Genomic DNA, 21,833 nt, shown 5'->3' with positions numbered 1-21,833 from the left:
GCATATACCTGGTTTGCAGGTTCAATCTCTGGTCCTGGTCGAGGTATGTGTGGGAGGCAACCAATCCATCTCTCTCTCTCCTCCTCCTCCTCTTCCTTCTCCTTCTCCTTCTCCTTCTCCTTCTCCTTCTCCTTCTCCTTCTCCTTCTCCTCCTCCTCCTCCTTCTCCTCCTCCTCCTCCTCCTCCTCCTCCTCCTTCTCCTTCTCCTCCTCCTCCTCCTCCTCCTCCTTCTCCTTCTTCATCCTCCTCCTCCTTCTCCTCCCTCCCTCCTTCCCTCCCTCCCTTCCTCCCTCCCTTCATCTCTCCTTAAAAATCAATGGGGCCCAGCTGGTGTGGTTCAGTGGTTGAGTGTGGACCTAGGAACCAGGAGGCCATGGTTTGATTCCCGGTCAGGACACATGCCCTGGTTGTGGGCTCGATCCCTAGTGTGGGGCGTGCAGAAAGCAGTCAATCCATGAGGCTCCTCTCTCATTGATCTTTCTATCTCTCTATCCCTCTCCCTTTCTCCCTCTCAAAAAAAAAAATCAATGGGAAAAATAACCTCTGGTGAGGATTAACCAAAAAAAAACCAAAAACTAAAAAGTAATAATAATGCGAGGGCATATTACAGCTGATAGTGTCAGCATAATGTCATAATTTAATTGTCACCCCCCCTTTTTTAAAAAATTCTCATCCAAGGATATTTTTTCCATTGCTTTTTAGAGAAGTGGGAGGGAGGGAGGGAGGGAGGGAGGGAGGGAGGGAGGAAGGGAGAGAAAGAGAGAAACATTGATGTGAGAGAGACATAACAATTGGTTGCCGGGGATTGGGAACCGAATCTGCAACCCAGATATGTGCTCATGACCGCTCATGACGGGGGATTGAACCAGAGATCCTCTGGTGCTTGGGGGGCCGACGCTCTAACCACTGAGCTACCACCCAGGGCAACCAGCACCCCTCTTTTCTTTCTTACTGGTATCCTCCTATATAATAAAAGGCTAATAGGCAAATCAAAAAAAGGCAGAATGACTGGTGGCTATGAGACGCACTGACCACCAGGGGGCATTCACTCAACGCAGGAGCTGCCCCTTGGTGGTCAGTGCACTCCCACAGGGGGAGCACTGCTCAGCCAGAAGCTCTGAGCCCAGCTCACGGCTGGCGAGTGCTCACAGCAGCGCTAAGGATGTCCAGCAGCGCTAAGAATGTCCGACTGATGGCTTAGGGGCCTAAGCCGTCAGTGGGACATCTCCCGAGCGCTCCAGGACTGTGAGATGGCGCAGGCTGGGCTGAGGGACCCCCCCTCCCCCCGGTGCACCGGGCCTCTAGTATGAAATAATAAAGCAATTACAACCCACAGCATGATGGCAACAAAGGAGGCTCTCAGACAAGTCACCTCTCAGGATGATCTGATCACACGTTCTGAACTGGGCAGGTCCACGGTGGGTGGTGAAGCCCCAGGCACACAACCTCTTTAGTGAAAGGTTTCACGCCGGCCTTCGCCGTTGTTCTGCTGCATCTGGACTAACACAGGCACACACTCCGGTGCCCACTCTGCTTCCTCCCACCTCCGTGCGATCTTCCTCAGTTCCCTGCTTACGTAATTCCAAATGCGTAAGAGAAACCCCAGAACGTTTATTCCCCAGAGCATTTGAGACCTCGCTGCCCGGCACGTGTCTTCAGTTTGGCTCAAATAAAGGCTTACCAAAAAAAAAAAAAAAAAAAAAAAAAAAAAAAAAATTACTTGCAGGTTTGGACGCTTCTTATGTCGACAGCCCTTTATGTCGACATCCTTTTCGAGTTAATGAAAGAGGGTGGGAAGGAAAGCGCGTGGGTGGGGAGCCAGGCGGCCGTATTAACGAGATGATGTCATCCCACCACACAGTGTTAATCCACCCGTGTTGCCCTTGGCTCGGCTAGTTTATTGCTTCTAACTGTCTTCTCAGCCTGTGTGGTCCAGCGTGGTAGCCACTGGCCACTTGTGGTCATTTTTATTTATTTATGCTTTTTATTTTTTAATCCTCACCTGAGGATATGTTTTTATTGATTTTAGAGAGAAAGGAAAGAAGAAGAGAGAAGGGGGAGAGAAAGAGAGAGAGAGAGAGAAACATCGATGTGGGAAGGAAACATTGATTGGCTGCCTCCTGTATGCACCCCAAGTGGGGATCGAACCCTCAACCTGGGCATGTGCCCTGACCTGGAATCAAACCCATGTCTTTTTGGTGTATAGGAGGATGTGCCAACTGACTGAGCCACACCAGCCAGGGCACTTGGCGTTTTTAAATGAAGCTTAGCTGAATTTTTTAAATATATTTTATTGATTTTTTACAGAGAGGAAGGGAGAGGGATAGAGAGTCAGAAACATCCATGAGAGAGAAACATCTGTCAGCTGCCTCCTGCACATTCCCCACTGGGTATGTGCTCACAACCAAGGTACATGCCCTTGACCGGAATCGAACCTGGGACCCTTGAGTCTGCAGCCCGATGCTCTATCCACTGAGCCAAACCGGTTAAGGCAGTTGAATTTTTAAAAATATATATATTTTATTGATTTTTTTTTTTTTTACAGAGAGGAAGGGAGACGGATAGAGAGTTCTAGAAACATCGATCAGTTGCCTCCTGCACGCCCCCTACTGGGGATGTGCCTGCAGCCAAGGTACATGCCCTTGACCAGAATCGAACCTGGGACCCTTCAGTCTGCAGGCCAATGCCCTATCCACTGAGCCAAACCGGTCAGGGCCAGCTTAGCTGAATTTAACACGTGTGGGATTTCCATTCCTTCGTCTCAGGGCCGCATCTTGGTGATCGATACCCGTGTGTGGCCTGTGGCAGCCAAATCGGGTGGTGCCAATACATAACGTATTTGCATGTCGGACGAAGAATGTTCTACTAGATGGATGTACTCCAGCCTGTGCCCTTGCTTCTCAGAGCGAGGCCCCGAGAACAGCCAAAGCGTAATCACCTGAAGCTCATTCGAGGTTGAGTCCTGGACCCCCAGCCCAGACCAGCTAAACCAGAGTCTGCATTTCATCACGATCCCCGGAAGACAGTGCCTAGGAAAGTTCGAGAAGCACCACCCCACGGTGCCAACGTAAGAAACACCCAAACCCTGTAGAGAATTCTTGTAAGCCTTTCTTAGAGCCAAGCTGACGACATATACTGGGGAGCAAGATCTCAAATGCTTTGGGGAATGACAGTTTTGCAGCTTTGTGTGTGTGTGTGTGTGTGTGTGTGTGTGTGTGTGTGTGCTCGCGCCTCTGAGGTTCAGGAGGGAGCGAAGGAAGATTGATTACATGAAGGTCGGATCACTGGAGAGCTAAGGAGATTAAGTGTTCTCTCTCTGGAGGGTGGTTACGCCTTCCAGGGGTGTCACTTATGGCGTCTCAAAAAGGTGTGTTAACCTAGATGCCCAAGAACAATCGAAGTGGCTGGTTTCACAACTTTTCGCTAAAGCGATAGAAAAAAAAAAGTGTGTGTGTGTGGGGGGGGGCCTTGAGAAATTAAAAAAAGATGCCCCAATTGGGTCCAACCGTTTGGTTAGAGTGTCGTCCCAAAACACCAAGGCTGGTGGGTTCCATCCCCAGTCAGGGCACATACAGGAAGAAACCAACGAACGCGTCAATAAGAGAGGAACAACAAATCGAGGTTTCAGTCTCTCTCAAATCAATAAAAATAAATAAATACCTAGAAGAAGAAAAAAAAAAAAACAAATAAAGAAGTGAGAGGCCCAGGTGTGACTCCCCACCGGGCCCTGCCCGGTTAGAAAATGGTAATTTATTTCACCATCCCTTTTTCAGCCACCGTGTGAATGACTCAATCCCCCAGTGACGGGCACACCTAGGTTCCCTCCACTACCCAAGCCATGGCGCAACGACAATTTGGGGCGTTGAGCATAAACAGCCGTCAACTTGGTATTCGCTGGACAAAAAGGGTTTATTCAGGAGAAAAAAAAACAAAAAACACCCTACAATCCGGTACAGTATGTGCAGCCATGGCCAGCCACGTGGAAGTTCTGGCCAGGACAAAGATGGAGGAAGTCCTTTGTACAGGGGGAAAGAAAAGCTAAGGGAAGGGGTGGTTACCACCTTAGAGCCACATTGGAAATAGAATGGTTCCTGTAGGGCTCTCTCTACAACACAGGGCATGAGAGCTCCCCCTGCAGGCCCTCCCGATTCCTGTCTAGGGTTAAGGTCACTGTCCTACATTTTGACAGGGAGGATAGGATGCCCCTTATGTACCTACAGCAGACGTCTCTGGAATACAGGAGCAGGACTAATGGACCAAAGGGCCCATTCTTAATCCGTCTCACCAAATGCCAGCAGGTTTTTGTCCAGATAAAGATTCCTGTCTCCCGCCCCGGCCGATTTGGCTCAGTGGATACAGCATCAGCCTGTGGACTGAAGGGCCCCAGGTTCGATTCCGGTCAAGGGCACATGCCAGGGGTTGCAGGGTCCATCCCCAGTAGGGGGCGTGCAGGAGGCAGCCGATCAATGATTCTCTCTCATCATTGATGTTTCTATCTCTCTCTCTCCCTCTCCCATACTCTCTGAAATCAATAAAAAAATATATTTTAAAAAAAGATTCCTTTCTCCCCACACCCTCAATCATGCCACTAAGTTCATTCATTCATTCAACAAATATCCATTGAATCCTATTCTATGCTGGGTACTGAGAACTCACTTCCAGGGGAGAGGCAGACAAAGAAACAAATGAAGAAGTAAAACAGAAGGTATTACAGATGGGAGTCAGCCCTGGAGACGAAGGTTCCAGTGTGGTGTGCTTTTGGGGTTTTTTTTTTCATTGTCACACAAACACTTCCCACCTGCCGGTGGGACTCCAGTGATCCCATTAACAGATGAATCCCCTTTGTCAGTTACAGCTGACATTCATCATTACTTTATATTCCTTTCAGGTGTACAGCATAGTGGTTAAACAGTTATATAATTTACAAAGTGATCCCCATCTTGAGTCTTGTACCCACCTGGCACCATCTATAGTTAATACAATATTATTGACTACTAGAGGCCCAGTGCACAAAATCCGTGCACCGGTAGGGTCCCTTGGCCTGGCCGGCAATCAGGGCCCATTGGGGCCTTCCTTCGTTCCATGCTGCCCCCCTGGTGGTCAGTGCCCGTCATAGTGAGGGATCGAACGCCTGGTTGAACTTCCTAGGGGACACTTTGCATATTAGCCTTTTATATATATAGATATTCCCTGTGCTATATTTTACCAGTACATCCCTGAGGGCTGTCATGCTAAGCCACGAAGGGTTGTTAACTCAGTGGGCCTGGGCTGTCCAAGTCCGGGACATTACATACAAAGAGAGGTCTGGCCTTTGCCTGGCTTCTTGGAGATAACCACGGAGCCTCTGAATTATCCTGTTTTTGTTTGGTCCAGGGCACGGGACCATGCCGGAGAGTCTATGCTAACACGGTGGTGACTTCTGGTGGAGTCCTCGGAGCACATCGTGTCTGTTTCATCTTGGGAGGACCCAGAGATGAAGGTCAGCCACAAAGGCAGACAGCCGTGCCTACATGACCAACACCCAATAAAATACCTAGACACCAAAGCTCAGGTGAGCTCCCCCGGTAGACAGCCCTCTGTATGTGCTGCCAAACATCATTGCAGGGGGGATGAGGGGCGATCTGCATGACCACAGCCGGAGAGAACCCTGGGAGGCTCGTGCCTGGCCCCTCCCTGGTCTCTGCCTTGTGTGCTGTGTTGCTTTGTGCATGTTCATCTGCAGCCTTTGGCTGTCATTTAACCCAAACCGTGAGCAGAGCCGCTTTTCTGAGTTCTGGGAGTCCTTCTGGGGATTCTCAGAACCCGTCTTGGGCACCCAATTACAGGAGTCAAGGAAGTCTTCATGGAGAGGATGAGGAGAATAAGAGAAGCCAGAAGTAGACCTCTGGTTTGGAAGAGGGTTCCTGTAGTCAGAACAGCCCTGAGGTGGGAGTTCAGCTGGCATGAGAGGGGCAGGAGGAGGGAGGGAGGGTAGAAGACATCAGAGGACCATCGGGGCCAGATGGTCTAAGTAGAGCCCTGTAGACCACCCTCAGGAAACTTGACTTTCACTCTGAGTGAGGCGGAAGGCATTGCAGGGTTTGAAGAAGAGGAGTGACCTGGCTTACTTTTTTTTTTTTTTTCAAAGGTCAGTCTGGCTGCTGTGTCGCAAATAGAATGTAGGTGGACAAGGACAGAAACAGGGAGACCAGAGAGTGAACATACCTGGTATAGGTGAGAGGGGATGGTGACTGGGAGGGACCAGGTGGCAAGGATGGAAGGTGTTGAGAAATGGGCATATTCTGGATCTCCTTCGAAGGTGTAGAGCTGGCAGGGTTTGGTAACAAAATGGATGTGTGTGGTAGGAGACAAGGAAGTCAAGGGCAAGACTAAGGTTTGGACCAAGGCGTGGAAGGACGGAGAGACCATCTACAGAGAAGACCAAGACTGGAAGAGGAGCCTGTGAGAGGAGTGGAGGACGGGAGTTTGGTTTTGAACTTGGAGGAACACGGAAACATTGAGTAGGCAGTTGGGTGCTAAGCCCAGCGTTCTAGAGCGGGGTCTTGGCCGGAGACACAGATCTGGGAGTCGTCAAACATGTGGATGGTATTTAAAGCCAGATGTGATCATCACCAAGGGACTGGGTCTAGGCAGAGGAGAGAAGAGGACCAAGCGCTGAGTCCCGAGATGCCCCACCACGTAGAGACCGACCGGGGAGATGAGAGCGAACAGCACCAGCCACGGATGAGGACCAGCCAGTGAGTGAGGAGGAAGACTGGGAGGGTGTAGTGTCCCAGAGGCCGAGCAGAGAAACCCTTTGAAGGAACGGGGAGTGATCCGCTTGTTCAACGCTGCTGATAACTCAAGTAAGAGGAACCCTAAAGGGATGGCCACTGGGTTCAGCACCATGGAAGTTATCGGTGCCCTGAACAGGGACACAGTTGGCAGAGTGGTTGGAGGATGGGGGTGCGGTGGAGGCTTAAGAAAGAACAAGAGGAGAGAAATTGCAGCCAGTGAGTGTAGCCAACTCTTTAGAGAAGAATTGTAGTGCAAGGGAGTAAAAATTCGGCCAGGAGAGCATGGAGGTTGGAGAGGTTTTTATTTGATTGATTGATTTTACATACATATATATATATATATATACATACATATATATACGTGTGTGTGTGTGTCTAATTTTAGAGGGACAGAAGAGAGAGGAGAAACATCGATTGGTTGCCTCCCATACACGCCCTGACCGGGAATGGAACCAGAGCCCCTTTGGGACACTGGATGATGCGCAACCACATCAGCCAGGGCGTTTGGAGAGGTTTTAAAAAATTATTTTAATGGAACATGGGAGAAACGGTAGCATGTCTGTATGTTAGCGAGACAGCTCACTGGTCTGGGGAAGAATTGATGACGGAGACAAGGGAAGAGAGACGTGCTGGCTGGAACGATGTCTTCAAGAAGACGAGAGGGGACGGGAGACTGGGCACAAACGGAGGGGTCCGTCTTCAATGGAGGTGCAGACTGTTCATCTGTAGACACAGGAGAGGAGGCAGAGGATGTGGGCACGCAGGCAGGTAGGTGGCAAGGCTGACCTTGCTAGCGTTGGCTCTTCCGCTGGGTGAAAAGTGATGTTGTCGCTGCCCAGGAACGATGTTGACTGAGGCCAACGCCTGTGACTCAGGGACCCAGCTCTAGCGAATGAATGCGTGGCTCTTGACTCCTGGCACATCTCAAGTCTGGTTTTTCTGGGGACATCTCTCTCTCTCTCTCTCTCTCTCTCTACCCCGCCCCCCCCTTATGTCTTTGTGCCTTTGTCTCTCTCTCTCTCTCCCTCTGCATTTCCCGACTTCTCCCACCCACTTTGTCTGTCTGTCTCGGTGTCTTTATCCCTTTGTCTTTCTTGTATCAGGGCCTCTCCTCTGGGCCTGGTTGTGGGGCCAACTTTCTCGCCCTGATCAGCACTTCCAACCAGAACTTCCAGTTCGTGCCTCACAAAGAACCCCATGTTGAAGCCAAGCCAGGGTGGGGCTTCCAGGAACCTCATCTGCCTCCATCTCCTCCAGCTTTACCTATTTAACAAGCACCTGTGTGGCCCTAGGTCCCTATTAGGCGCTTGTGCAAGCACCTTCCAATATTAACTCATTTAACCCTCCTCTGTGAGGCAGGTGCTGCGCACGGTGCCATTGTACACAGAGGCACAGAAGGTCCTTGTCGCTTGAACTCCAGAGTCGCAGCCCTAAGCCACCAGGAACCCTGCCTCTTTTTCCCGTCTTTCTTTCCCCGGCCCTACTCTCAGAAGCGGGGAAGACCCTGACCTGTGAGACCGTGCACCTGGACTTGATCCAGTTGATGTGTAACCCCCCGTGGGCTCCAGTTGCCTTATCAGTCAAGGGAGGGGGTGGAACGCACCCAACCCTCAGTGGGTCCATGACCTCACGTCAACGCGAGCCAGCCAGCCTCGGTCCTGGCCAATCATAAGCTCAACAATCAGCACTGACCTCGTACTCACCCCTCTGAAGATGCCACCCCAGCCACCCCCTCTCCAGGTTCCTTCCAGCCCTTCCTAGGTGAGAAAGGGCCCTTCTGAGATAAGAAAGGCTTTTGTTGGACGCGTGGACCCAGCCACAAGAGGGCACAGGTACCCTGACTTCCCACACGAGCCCAGCAACTCACATAACCCGGCATCCTCCCTCCTGCCACCCAGACTGAACCCAGCTCTACTGGGAAAGCGTCAACGCGGTACCCACTCCGGCCCCAGCCCTATGGAGTGGGGGAATTCCAATTGCTTTTCTGTCACCCGGAGAGGAGCTCACAGCTATGACCCAGCCCACTCCCACTAAAACCCTACCTCAACACAGATGCTCAAGCTCAGTCTTCATCATCCATGGCAATCCATACATAACACCAACTCAAATGCATTTCAACACCTCCCCATCCAAAACTTCAGTTTCTGCCCCATCCCCAGTGCCAACCCAACAGGAGGACTCCATCAACAGCCTTATGGCCAGAAACCCCCCCAACCACAACTCAATCCTATCCCCTACACTGTAGGGCCTACACCAGTGGTCGGCAAACCGCGGCTCTCGAGCCACACGCGTCTCTTTGGCCCCTTGAGTGTGGCTCTTCCACAAAATGCCACGTGCGGGCGCCCACGTACAGTGCGATTGAAACTTCGTGGCCCATGCGCACAAGTCGGTTTTCTGCCTGGGCGAGTCTATTTTGAAGAAGTGGCGTTAGAAGAAGTGGGGGGTGTCGGTCGGTCAGCTGACGGGAGACGCAGCGTCGGGGAGGTACATTGTTTTGAGGTACGGTCGCTGAGGTCAACCCTTTCCAACTCTCCCATCCACACTCGTCTAGCTGAAGCAAGTATATAAGACGAGTGTGGATGGGAGAGTTGGAAGGGGTCGACCTCAGCGAACGTACCTCAATAAGATTGAGGACGTTTTTAGCAAAGGCCAGCTCAGGAGGACCCCAATTAAGTTAATAACAATGTACCTACCTATATAGTTTAAGTTTAAAAAATTTGGCTCTCAAAAGAAATTTCAATGGTTGTGCTGTTGATATTTGGCTCTGTTGGCTAATGAGTTTGCCGACCACTGCCCTACACCAACTCCCCAGCGCCATCTTCACCACACGTCCATTCTTCTCCCCAAATTCACTTGCATTCCCAGTGCTGTCATCAGACACATCCTAAACATGACCAAGAACTTTTCTCCCTGGTGTACGGAAGCATTGCGAACGGCATTGATATTGTGAAGGCAATGGGTGACGTCAATGGAAAACTAGAAGGGCCCACTGATTTTTGGGGTCTCTGCTTCTTTTACTGTCTTGGAGCTGCTTTACAACTCGGTAAATTATGGACAGTTGCTAGCAATGCAAATAACTCTTGTCCATAACCACAAAAATGAGTCTTACCAGGTAGAAGTGCAATTTCCTTCTCCCCACCATGTGGGCTAAGACAGCTTATGTCTATTTATAAATTCATTTCAGCATGCCTTATTGCCTATGGTTCTTTGTAACCTCTTGATAGTTTTATCACTTATTAATGAATCAAAATATTAGACATATGTTCACTTTATATATGTAGGAGAGTCATGGTTAGATCTTTTTGAAAAAATTATATTTTAGCCCTGGCCGGTTTGGCTCAGTGGATAGAGCCTCGGCCTGCGGACTGAAGGGTCCCAGGTTCGATTCCGGCCAAGAGCACATGCCAGGGTGGTGGGCTTGATCCCCAGTAGAGGGCATGCAGGAGGCAGCCGATCAATGATTCTCTAATCATTGATGTTTCTATCTCTCCCTCTCCCTTCCTTTCTGAAACCAATAAAGAAATACATATATTTTAAAATATTATATTTTAAGCCCTGGCCAGGTAGCTCAGTTGGTTAGAGGATTGTCACTATACGCCAAGGTTGTGGGTTCAATCCCTGGTCAGGGCACACACAATGAATGCATGAATAAGTGGAGCAGCAAATCTCTCTCTCTCTCTCTCTCTCTCTCTCTCTTTCTCGCGCTGTCTTCCTTCCCTTCTCTCTCTAAAATCAACAAATAAAAATCTTAAAAAGTCACTAGATTTGATCCCTATATCCAAATTTAAACTTTCCCCAATATGGCAGCACCAGTTTTGATGTTAGCACTCACTCCGTCCGGCTCAACCCCTTATCCTTATCCTGACACCACGACCCTCCTCAGACTTCATCATCTGGCCCCCATCCCTGGCTTTCTTCCAAATTCTGACCCCACCTCCGTTCTCCCTAATCCCTAATCCTGCCTCCTCCACCCCCTAGAATTAACTCACAGCCCCACCCAGTCACAATTCCAGCAGACTCCTACTCATTCCCCAAACAACCTCTTCCTCCTTCCTCTTCCCTCAGCCCAGCCCCCAGAGCACTTCCCTCTCCGCCGCCTCCAGGCCCGTGGACTCCCTCACCCCGGCTGACCCTGCTCCCAAAGGGCCATTTAGCCAAAAGATTGCTTCCCCGGACCCAATCCCTGCCCCAACCCTCATTTAAGGACAGTTGACTATCCATCACCCACCTGAGGAATGAATCCCCTTGCTGTGCCTGACGGTTGTGGGTGGGGGTGGGAAGGGCAGACGGTAGAATAGGCTTGGGCATCCCTGTGTTTGGGGGAAGGAAAAGGGCTGGAGATGGAGTTGGGGATAGCGTCCAGGCCAAGGACTGAAATTCAGGTGCCTTGTTTTGTGATGTTGCGAGATAATTTCGAGATAAAGCTACGATCGATCGATCGCACTGGTTTGAGGGATAGGCCAGGGGCTGGGTTCTGGTTGGAATTAGGCCGGGAAATGGGAATAGGGTGGAAATAGCCTTCTAGGAGCTGATGTATCTGGAGAGGGTGCGCAGGGTTGGCGTGGAGGTTGGCACGCCAGCTATGCTACCAGGAAGGGTCATGGGGATTTGGGGTGGGTTTGGGGAAGGAAGTGATGGGCTTTCTCCTTCCGCCTAGGTGGGTCCTGCCACCTCAGAGTTCACTGTGGGTTCAACTGGGGCTTGGGAGGAGCCAAATCTGGGTCCCAGCTTGTCCCGAAAGCTCCGCCCCAAGCAGAGGGCCAAGCCCAGGCTGGGGGGGTGCCTGGCACAGCCTGCTGAGCCATCGGGGGTGGAGAGGGGTAGGCCAGCGACCGGGAAATGCTGAGGGCGCTGGGGGAGGGTGTCAGGGGTTAAAAGGCATGGGTCGGGGCTGAAGTTGGAGGCAGCTGGCTGCAGAAGCTCTCCACCGGGGCCCCTCGACCAGGTAGGTGGCGTGCGCCTGGGGCCGGGGCTGGAGCTTTGGAGGGGAGGGGAGGAGGGGGGGATGGAAAGGGGAAGAGGGAGCATCGCTGAGTCAGGGAGATGGAGAGAGAGACCTGAGGCTCATTTATAGATAGAAATCTGCAGAGATGGAGAGCTGCAGCCGCAGGGAGATAGGCTCAGATTGAGACCAGGTGTGGGAACCAGCCCCGGGAGGGGAGGCCGGGGCCGGAGAGAGGGGCCGGAGCGTGCACCGAGGGCCCAGCTTGCAGGGCAGGGTGGAGGGACTGGCTGCTTGGGTCGAGGACTAGCCAGCCAGTGCCCTAGGGTGCACGCCTCCCCTCCTCACCACCACCACCACCACCTCCCCGCCCGCCCCCGATAATTTTGGGGAGGACGTGGGCCGGGGTTCTCAAGGGTGTGCAGGCAGCTTGACAACTGGGAAGTTCAGGGGTCAGAGATGGGGATCCCGGCCAGCCCTGAACGCCTCCCTTCCAAATTCTCAGGCCCGTCCCGCCCGCCCTGCCCCCCCACCCAGGAGCTGCCATGTGGCCCCTGGCCTCTGCGATTGCCTTCCTGACCACGGCCTTGTCCTCGTCAAGCGGTAAGAATGGCGGGGGTGGAGGCGGGGCGGCCACCGCACACAATGGTAGGAGGGGTCAGGCCGCGGGACGGGGCGGGGAAGCCGCGAGCTCCGCCCCCCGCCCCCCCGCCCCCCGCCCACTCCGGGCAGGGTCCCCCTGGGGCCAGTCCCTGAAAACTTCCTGCTTATCCCGGAGTGACCTGGTTTCCTGGCTGCGGTCAGCCCAGTGTCCCCAGCAAGGCCCCCTCTCCTCTCTGACTCCGCGTTGGAAAGCCCACCCCCAGCCCCCCCCCTCCCAGCCCCTCCCCCCCCCGCCCCCGGGTTCCAGGCCTCCTGGCCTCCCCGAGTGAGAGGAGTCGCACCCACAGGGGTTCGAATCCTGCCGCTGCCACTCTGAGCGAGTGACTTCGCTTCTTCGTGCCTCGGTTGTTCCATCTGTACAATGGGGGCGTACGGGGCTGGGCAAAAGTAGGTTTACATAATGCAATCGTTAATAAATTAATTAATAATAATCATACAAGCATAAACCCCGCGTTTCGCCTGGTACTCATCACTGTAAATGGGCTTTTGCCCACAAAGGGTTGGTGCGAATATTAAAATGAAACCGGGTCACGCCCGTCTGTGCTTGCTGACTGCCTGGCAGATGGAAGGGAGGGGAGGTTGGTTAGTCGTCACGGTTACCTTCTTGATCGTGTTCTCAGAGCCTCCCGGTTCTTCCTTCCACTCTTGGGGTGACCCCAGACCTGTCTGATTCTACCCATAGTCAGTCCTCTCCCATGTAACCCGCGCCCCCCCCCCCCCACCTCCCTGCCTTTGCCAGCGAGTTCTCTGGAAACCTCATTCATGCATTCAGATGATGTATTATAGATGTGTAACCCTGACAGCTCCATCCTTTTATTCACCAATGGCACCCCAATAAATTCAGTAATAATTCTTTTTTAAAAAAAAAAAACCCACAGCTCTGCATGCCAGACAGGGTCCCTGCTCTCAGCATGCAGACCTCGTTCCAACAATTACCCAAATAATGAGTTCATCTTCAGCTGCAATTGTTGCAGGAGGGGATGGCTTTAAAGGACCAAGCCAGGAGGCCTCCCTGCCTCAAAGGACTAAGTCCTGGAGCTGAGACCCAACGGAGGGAGGGGGCCAAGGGGCACCCGGCACCAGCCTTGGCCTGGAGGTGGGGTGCCTCGTCTCCTTTGGCGACACTCCCAGGACTCCTGCCAGGTCCCCGGCCCTTCCTGGGCGCCACGCCCTGGGCTCGGAACTCCACATGCATTGGCTTGTGGAATCCTCAACAGTCTGAGGAGGTACCTGAGCTGTAATTACTCCAGTTTCACAGCTGAAAAAGCCAAGCCTCTGACAGGAGAGCCCGGCCGAGACAGCAGCGTCCCTGAGTCAGGGTTCTGATCCCCACCTGCCCCGTCCCGTCCCCCACGTCCTGGCGTCCATCTGCATTATTTTAGGCCCCAACGACCTGCTTAGAATCTTTTTTTTTTTTTTAATATTTTCCGTGTTTGTTTTTTTAAAATATTTTTTATTTATTTTTTACAGAGAGGAGGGGAGAGGGATAGAGAGTTAGAAACATCAGTCAGCTGCCTCCTGCACACCCCCTACCGGGGATGTGCCCGCAACCCAGGTACATGCCCTTGACCGGAATCGAACCTGGGACCCTTTAGTCCGCAGGCCGACGCTCTATCCACTGAGCCAAACCGGTTAGAGCTCACCTCAGTTTGTTGATCATCATCCCATGCACAGAGAGGTCTCAGGTTCGATTCCTGGTCAGGGCACATGCCCGAGTTGTGGGCTCGATCCCCAGTAGAGGGCATGCAGGAGGCAGCCGATGGATGCTTCTCTCTCTCCCCCTCTCCCTTCCTCTCTCTAAAAATCCATGTGAAGATCTGAATTGGAAGAGAACCGTACAGTGACTGTGTCTGAGGATACAATCTGATGTTGCTTACGCCTCAACCCTGTGCCCCCTAAAATGACCTTGCACCCACCAATGACTTCTGTCCCCAACTTTGAGAACCACTGGGCTAATCCGGCCGCTTATGGAGGTGGGGAAGGGGCCTGCTGGCCACACAGCTGGGGCCCTCCTGGTGCAGCTAATAATAGCAATCGTAGCCACCTGCTGAGTGCTGTGTGTGTCGTAGGTGTAGGATTTTACCGAATCCTATGGCTGCCCCGTGAGAGATGGAACTGTTCCCTCCCCCACTGGATCGCTGAGAAGACGGATGCTGGCAGCTTGTGACGGGATCCCCAGCCAAAAAAGCGGCCCATTCAGAATTGGGCTTTCTCTGTTCCATTGTCAACGGCTGTGTCCAGGGCCAGATACAGGGCCTGGCACACAGGACATTGGCTGAGCACCTACTGTGTGTCAGAGACTATGCTAGGTCTATCTCCCTCCTATATCTGCAGTGTCCAATAGGGTGGCCACTGGCCACTTGGAGTTCTTGAGCATTTCAAATATGACTGGTGTGGCTGAAGAAGTGAATTTTTATTTTGTTAATCCTCACTTGGGGATAATTTTTCCATTGATTGTTTTAGAGAGTGGAAGAAAGCGGGGGGGGGGGGGCGGGGAGGAGAGAGAGAGAGAGAGAAACATCGATGTGAGAGAGACACATTGATTGGTTGCCTCCCGCACATGCCCCAACCGGGGCCTGGGATCGACCTACAGCCCAGGTGTGTGCCTTTGACGGGAATTGAACCTTCCACCCTTCGGTCCAGGGCCAATACTTTACCACTGAGCCACACTGGCCAGGGCAAGAACTGAATTTTTTTAAGTTTCGTTTTGATGACTCTAAATTTAGCCACACCAGCTAGTGCTGCCATATTGAACAGTGCAGGTCTGGAGAAAGAACTGTCAAGAAAGAGGAAGCAGCAAGTGCAAAGGCCCTGGTCAGTTTGAGAACAGATCCTTGAGACTGTAACAGAGTGAGTGAAGAGGAGAGAGGTGAGGGGTGGGGTCGAGGAGATTAACAAAGGTCAGATGATTCAGAATCCTGCAAACTTTGAACTGAGTAGTCGTTAGCCTGTGGATGGTATTTGAAGCCATAGAGGAACCCAGTAAATAAGGTGTTAAAAAGATGGATGCATGGATGGACAGATGAGTGGATGGACGATGGATGGGTGGATGGATGGATGGATGGATGGACGGATGGATGTTTGGATAGACAGATGGGTGGATGGATAAAGGATGGAGGGATGGATGGACAGATGGATGGATGGGTGGATGGATGAAGGGATGGATGGATGGATGGATGGACAGATAGGTAGATAGATAAAGGGATGGAGAGGTGAATGGATAGACAGATGGATGGATGGATGAAGGGATGGATGGATGAATGGACAATGGATGGGTAGACAGATGCATGGATGGATAAAGGATGGAGGGATGGATGGACAGATGGATGGATGGGTGGATGGATGAAGGGATGGATGGATGGATGGATGGACAGATAGGTAGATAGATAAAGGGATGGAGAGGTGAATGGATAGACAGATGGATGGATGGATGAAGGGATGGATGGATGAATGGACAATGGATGGGTAGACAGATGCATGGATGGACAGATGGGTAGATGGATGGATGGATGGATGGATGGATGGATGGATGAATGGATGGATGGATGGATGGATGGATGGATGACGGGATGGATGGATGGATGAAGGGATGAAGGGATGGATGGATGGATGGATGGATGGATGGATGGATGGATGAAGGGATGGATGGATGAAGGGATGAAGGGATGAAGGGATGGATGGAAGCTGCCTAGGTGGTTGTGGAGGTCCATCTCACTTCTACCTCTTGAGACCCATCCCCGTGGTGGAATGAGAGAGAAAATGGAGGTGGGGAAAAAGCTTATCAGAAACATCTTCATTCAGTGAACTCTTCCTTCCTCCCCACAATGGAGGATATGACACTTCTGTGGAAAAGGACACTGTCATCTCTTTGCCCTGACTCATCTCTGCTCTGTCGAAAATGGCAACTCCCAGAGCCCAAGAGATGAATCATCAGTTCCTGGTCACCAAGAGCCAATTCTGACCCTCTCCCCAAACTCAAGAACGATACCTCCAGGCCTCCTCTGCCTGAACCCCCATCCTGTAACCTAACATTTTCCCTCCTTTACCAGGCGTCTCTCAAGACCATCCCAAGATTATCAACAGCACCAATGGGACCAATGGGTTTCTCCCAGGCGGCTACACCTGCCCTCCCCACTCTCAGCCCTGGCAGGCAGCCCTGCTGGTTCAGGGGCGGCTGCTCTGCGGGGCAGTCCTCGTCCACCCCCGCTGGGTCCTGACTGCAGCCCACTGTCTGAAGGAGTACGTGGGGGTCGGGGGAGCATGGGGTAGGGGTGCTAATGGGACTGGGTGGAGTTTGCATCTGAGGATGAGGTTGGAGTTCTTTCTGGGTGAGAATGAGGTTTGGGTGGAGTGAGGGGGTTGGGGATGGGAATGGACTTGAAGAAGAGGATTCGGATGGGATTGGAGTTGATGTGGAAGGAGATGGGGAAGGTGTGATGGAGCTGGGAGGGGGGTAGGGAGGGGCTCATCTTCTCCTCTAACTACCCTGTTGCTGCACCCACAGCGGATACAGAGTGTCCCTGGGCAAGCACATCCTGGGGCACGAGGAGGCTGGAGAGCAGGTGCGGGACGTCGCCCGCTCCATTCCCCACCCTCTGTACCGGAGCAGCCCCACTCACCTGAACCATGACCACGACATCATGCTGCTGGAGCTGCAGTCGCCCGTCCGTCTCTCGAGCCACATCCGCGTCCTGCCTCTCTCCCACAGCGACTGCCTCCCTGCCGGCACCTGCTGCCGCGTGTCTGGCTGGGGCACCACCATCAGCCCCCGGGGTATGTACCCACCCAGGTGGTCTCACAGGGTGGCCAGGGAGACGGGGGCAGAGGCGGGAGAGTAGGTTGGAGGAGGATTCATTTTATTTTTTTAATTTGCTGATTTTTAGAGAGAGAGAGAGAAACATTGATTTTGTTGTTCCACTTATTGACCCATTCGTTGGTTGCTTCTTGTATGTGCCCTGACTGGAGATCGAACCCACAACCTTGGCGTATCGGGAGGATGCTCTAACCAACTGAGCTACCTGGCCACAGCGAGATTCCTTTATATATAAAAATGAAAGTAAAAAATATATAGTTCTAAAGAAACAAGGAAAATATGTAATTACATATGTATATTACATATAACATAATATATACAGTTATATGTATCTTTTACATAAATATCCTACCTAATAAAGAGGGAATATGTTCATTGACCCTCATGCAGCCGCCCACAGCCAATAAGGAGGGAATATGCTAATTGACTGCCCCACCCTCAAAAATGGTGGCACCCACAGCCAATAAGGAGGAAATATGCTAATTGACTACCACGCCCTCAAAGACGACGGCACCCACAGAGATACTATACAGTTATATGTCTTTATATACATTTATAAATATATACAATTTCATATATTCTTTTTTTTTAAAGGATATCCTCAGCATAAAGACTTTTTAAAAAATATATATATTTTATTGATTTTTTTACAGAGAGGAAGGGAGAGGGATAGAGAGTTAGAAACATCAATGAGAGAGAAACATCGATCAGCTGCCTCCTGCACACCCCCTCCTGGGGATGTGCCCGCAACCAAGGTACATGCCCTTGGCCGGAATCGAACCTGGGACCCTTCAGTCCACAGGCCGACGCTCTATCCACTGAGCCAAAACGGTTAGGGCTAAAGTTTCATATATTCTACATATTATGTGCATATTTAGAGAAATATACATTATATGCCTGGCTGGTGTGGCTCAGCGGTTGAGCGTCAGCCCATGTACCTACCAAGAGGTTGCTGGTTCGATTCCCGGTCAGGGCACATGCCGGGGTTTTGGGCACGATCCCCAGTAGGGGACATGCAGGAGGCAGCTGATCGATGTTGATGTTTCTCTCATCCATGTTTCTATCTCTCCTTCTCCCTTCCTCTCTCTCTAAAGAAACATTTAAAAAATTAAAATATACGCTATACATCTGTATATAAATATGCAAATTATAAACATTAGATTCTCTAAATTATAATTCTATATTTATGCATTTACTTAAATATATTTGTATATAAATTGCATACTATGCTAGGTATATAGTTATTAAATATAATAAAATGTAAACTGCTTTATCCTTTGTGCATAGATGTTATATATATGGGTGTATACATATCTATGTGAATATTAAGTTGATCTACAGCGGCAGAGCCCTGTGCCACCCCCGCAACCCTCCCAGCTTCGATTCTGTGTCTTTCGGCCCAGCATGCCTCATCTCTCTTCCCACCCCTTCCCTCCTCTCCTGTAATTCTTGCCACCTCTCCTGGGGTCTCCCCGTCTCCCATTCCCTCTCACCTCCTCTGTCCTCCTAGTTCTCCCCACTCTCTCTGTCTTTATGCATCAGTTCTCTCTCCTCCTCTCCCTCCCCATCTGTGTCTCTTCACACTCAGCTCCCTGACCATCTCTCGCTCCACTTCCCTTTCCTGTTACCTGTCCCCCCATTTCTCTCCACGTTTCTGTCTCTTCCATCACTCTCTCCCCGGTCTCCCTCTTCCCATCTCTCTTTTCTGCCAACTGTCCTCTTGAACTCCCTCCCGCCTCATAGCCGGTCCAAGACCGATATCCCCAGGCCTTCTCTCTCTCTCCTCCCCAGTGAGTTTCCCACAAGCCTTACAGTGTGCCAACATCCAGCTACGCTCAGATGAGGAGTGCCGGCAAGCCTACCCGGGGAGGATCACACGCAACATGGTGTGTGCCGGCTCCCCCGAGGGCGGCAAGGACTCCTGTGAGGTGAGGCCGTGTGGGGCTGGGGTGGGGGGCTGCCATGGGCCAGGATGGAAGCCAGAATGGAGGTGGGGACGGATGCTGGAGGGAAAGGATTTGCTTCTAGCCTTTGGGGAACTAGTCTTTGCAAGGTGAGATGTCCCCTAGAATAGACGGTTGAGACAAAAGGGAGTGCCCGTGGATGGCAAATAGAATTCATCTTAAGCCCCAGCTGTGGCTGCCAGTGGCTGCCAGATGCTGATGTTGACATGCATAAAAGTTAGGATTCTGGCCCTGATCGGTTTGGCTCCGTGGGTAGAGCGTCGGCCTGTGGACTGAAAGGTCCCAGGTTCGATTCTGGTCAAGGGCATGTACCTTGGTTGCAGGCACATCCCCAGTAGGGGGTGTGCAGGAAGCAGCTGATCGATGTGTCTCTCTCATCGATGTTTCTAACTCTCTATCCCTCTCTCTTCCTCTCTGTAAAAAAATTAAATATATATATGAAAGTTAGGATTCTATTGGTTGCAACTGACCCAAAAAACAAACAAACAAAAAAAAAAAAACAACCAACAAACAAACCCAACTCAAACTGCTTTAAGAAAAACACTGGCTTTTATAACTGGAAAGCCCTGAGGTCCCTGATTCCGGCACGGATGGATCCAGGCGCACATGCAGTAGAGTTAAGACTCACATAAACATCTTGAGCATGATGCTCACAAGTCTGACTTAAGTCCTGTGTCCTAGAACCTCCACTGTGGCCAGAGCTGTGGGATTCTCTGATGGACCAAGTCAGGGTCACATGTCTAACTGTGGGGGCTGGGAAGGGCAGGGACCAGGGGCACAAATTGAGAGTGGGGGGAGGGGGTCATTCCTAACATGAAAAAAAATCAGAAAGTTGTTACCAAAATAGGGTGAAATGGATACTACATGGGCAAAATGACAGCTATGTACAATAGAGGAGGCTTCATATATATATATATATATTTTTTTTTAATTGATTTCAGAGAGGAAGGGAGAGGGAGAGAGAGATAGAAACATCAATGATGAGAGAGAATCATTGATCAGCTGCCTCCTGCAGGCCCCACACTGGGGACTGAGCCTGCAACCCAGGCGTGTGCCCCGACCGGGCATCGAACCCTGACCTCCCAGTTCATAGGTCGATGCTCGACCACTGAGCCACACCCGCCGGGCTAGAGGAGGCTTCTTAGGTTGCGGTTTGGTTCCGTGGGAAAGAGTGTGATAATGAATAAATGGCGACGGCCTTGTCCATAGTAATAACGTGTGTCCTGGGCCCGGGGGGGGGGGGGCGGGGGGGGCGGGGGGAACACACATGTGTACAAACCCCACCCAGATGTGGGTGGGTTAGCTCAGTAGTAAGGTGGCGTGGAGACACCGTAAAGCAGGGGCAGGTTTGGGGGGGCAGAGGGGTCCAAGGTGGGATTCGATGGCAGGGAAAGAGGAACGGGTAGGTGGGGTAAGCTTTCACGACTTTCGTGAGCGAGAGCAGCGGTTCTCAACCTGTGGGTCGCGACCCCTTAGGGGGGTCGAACGACCCTTTCACAGGGGTCGCCTAAGACCATCGGAAAACACATATATAAAATTACATATTGTTTTTGTGATTGATCGCTATGCTTTAATCATGTTCAATTTGTAACAATGAAATCGGGGGTCACCACAGCATGAGGAGCTGGATGAAAGGGTCGCGGCGTCAGGAAGGTTGAGAACCACTGAGCTAGAGGAACAAAAAACAAAATACGGAGAGACACAGAACTCTCCCCCTGCCTCAGTGTCTCTCTCTCACTCTCTGTCCTCCTGAGTCTTATCTTTGTTTTGGGTTTTGTTTTTGCTTTTTTAGTTTGTCTTTTTCTCTGTTCCTCCCTGTCTGTGTTGCTCACTATCTCTCCATAGTCCTCTGTCTCTCTCTGCCTCCATGTCTATCTCGCCCCACAAGGCCCCCTCTCTGCCTTTGTGTGGCCCCAGCACAGACCCCACCGCCCCCCTTTCTGTCTCCCCCACTCAGGGCGACTCGGGAGGCCCCCTGGTCTGCAACGGAAGGCTCCACGGTATCATCTCCTGGGGAGACTTCCCCTGCGGGCAGCCCAACCGGCCCGGCGTCTACACCCGCGTCTCTCAATACATTTCATGGATCCAAGAAACCATCCGAGGACAGAGACCCCGAGAGCAGGAATGGACGAAGGGCCCACAATAAAAGTCGGGTTGGCTGACCCACCTCCTCACTCCCTTGGAGCCCTCCTTCCGCAGCCTGCCCAGCCCTCCCCGGCCCCTCCCAGGGCGTCCCGCTTGAACCGGCCATCCGTGTTCCCAGCATGTCACACCCCGGATATGACATTCCATGTTTCAAAAGCACTCGGTCCCCGTCGGCATCACGGTCTACCAGGCCTTGTATCCCTGAAACACCCCAGTCCCCCCCCCGAGAGTCCCAACCCGGATACGTTCCGGGTCTCCCAACAGTGTCAGCATCCACCTAGATCACCATCTAAATCAGCGGTTCTCAACCTGTGGGTCAGGACCCCTTTGGGGTCGAACGACCCTTTCACAGGGGTCGCCTAAGACCATCGGAAAACACATATCTAATTACATGTTGTTTTTGTGATGAATCACCATGCTTTCATTATGTTCCATTTGTAACAATGAAATTGGGGGTCACCACAACATGAGGAACTGTATTAAAGGGTCGAGGCATTAGGAAGGTTGAGAACCACTCATCTAAATGTTCT

General features: G+C 51.6%; 1 protein-coding gene across 1 annotated transcript; it reads left to right on the top strand.

The window, feature by feature from the left end:
- The first annotated feature begins 12,263 nt into the window (after positions 1–12,263).
- KLK13 (kallikrein related peptidase 13) lies at positions 12,264–21,493 on the top strand. The gene is made up of 5 exons (XM_070401859.1): positions 12,264–12,321; positions 16,431–16,620; positions 16,886–17,154; positions 18,986–19,122; positions 21,116–21,493. Exons 1-5 carry the CDS (start codon positions 12,264–12,266, stop codon positions 21,302–21,304), a joined length of 843 nt encoding a protein of 280 aa, XP_070257960.1. The 3' UTR covers positions 21,305–21,493.
- The last annotated feature ends 340 nt before the right edge of the window (positions 21,494–21,833 follow it).

This window comes from Myotis yumanensis, unplaced genomic scaffold, assembly GCF_028538775.1.
Source record: "Myotis yumanensis isolate MYYU_CA2020_CCGP unplaced genomic scaffold, mMyoYum1.0.hap1 SCAF_23, whole genome shotgun sequence".
In the NCBI taxonomy this organism is placed as follows: domain Eukaryota; kingdom Metazoa; phylum Chordata; class Mammalia; order Chiroptera; family Vespertilionidae; genus Myotis; species Myotis yumanensis.
This window is presented reverse-complemented; position numbering and strand designations above follow the sequence as displayed.

What these genes read in the sequence shown, in the direction of transcription:
- KLK13 (XM_070401859.1), top strand. Translation starts at nt 12,264, where the DNA reads ATGTGGCCCCTGGCCTCTGCGATTGCCTTCCTGACCACGGCCTTGTCC. An exon ending in GGCCTTGTCCTCGTCAAGCG is followed by an intron (nt 12,322 to 16,430) that starts GTAAGAATGGCG and finishes CTCCTTTACCAG; the next exon opens with GCGTCTCTCAAGACCATCCC. An exon ending in GCGGCAAGGACTCCTGTGAG is followed by an intron (nt 19,123 to 21,115) that starts GTGAGGCCGTGT and finishes TCCCCCACTCAG; the next exon opens with GGCGACTCGGGAGGCCCCCT.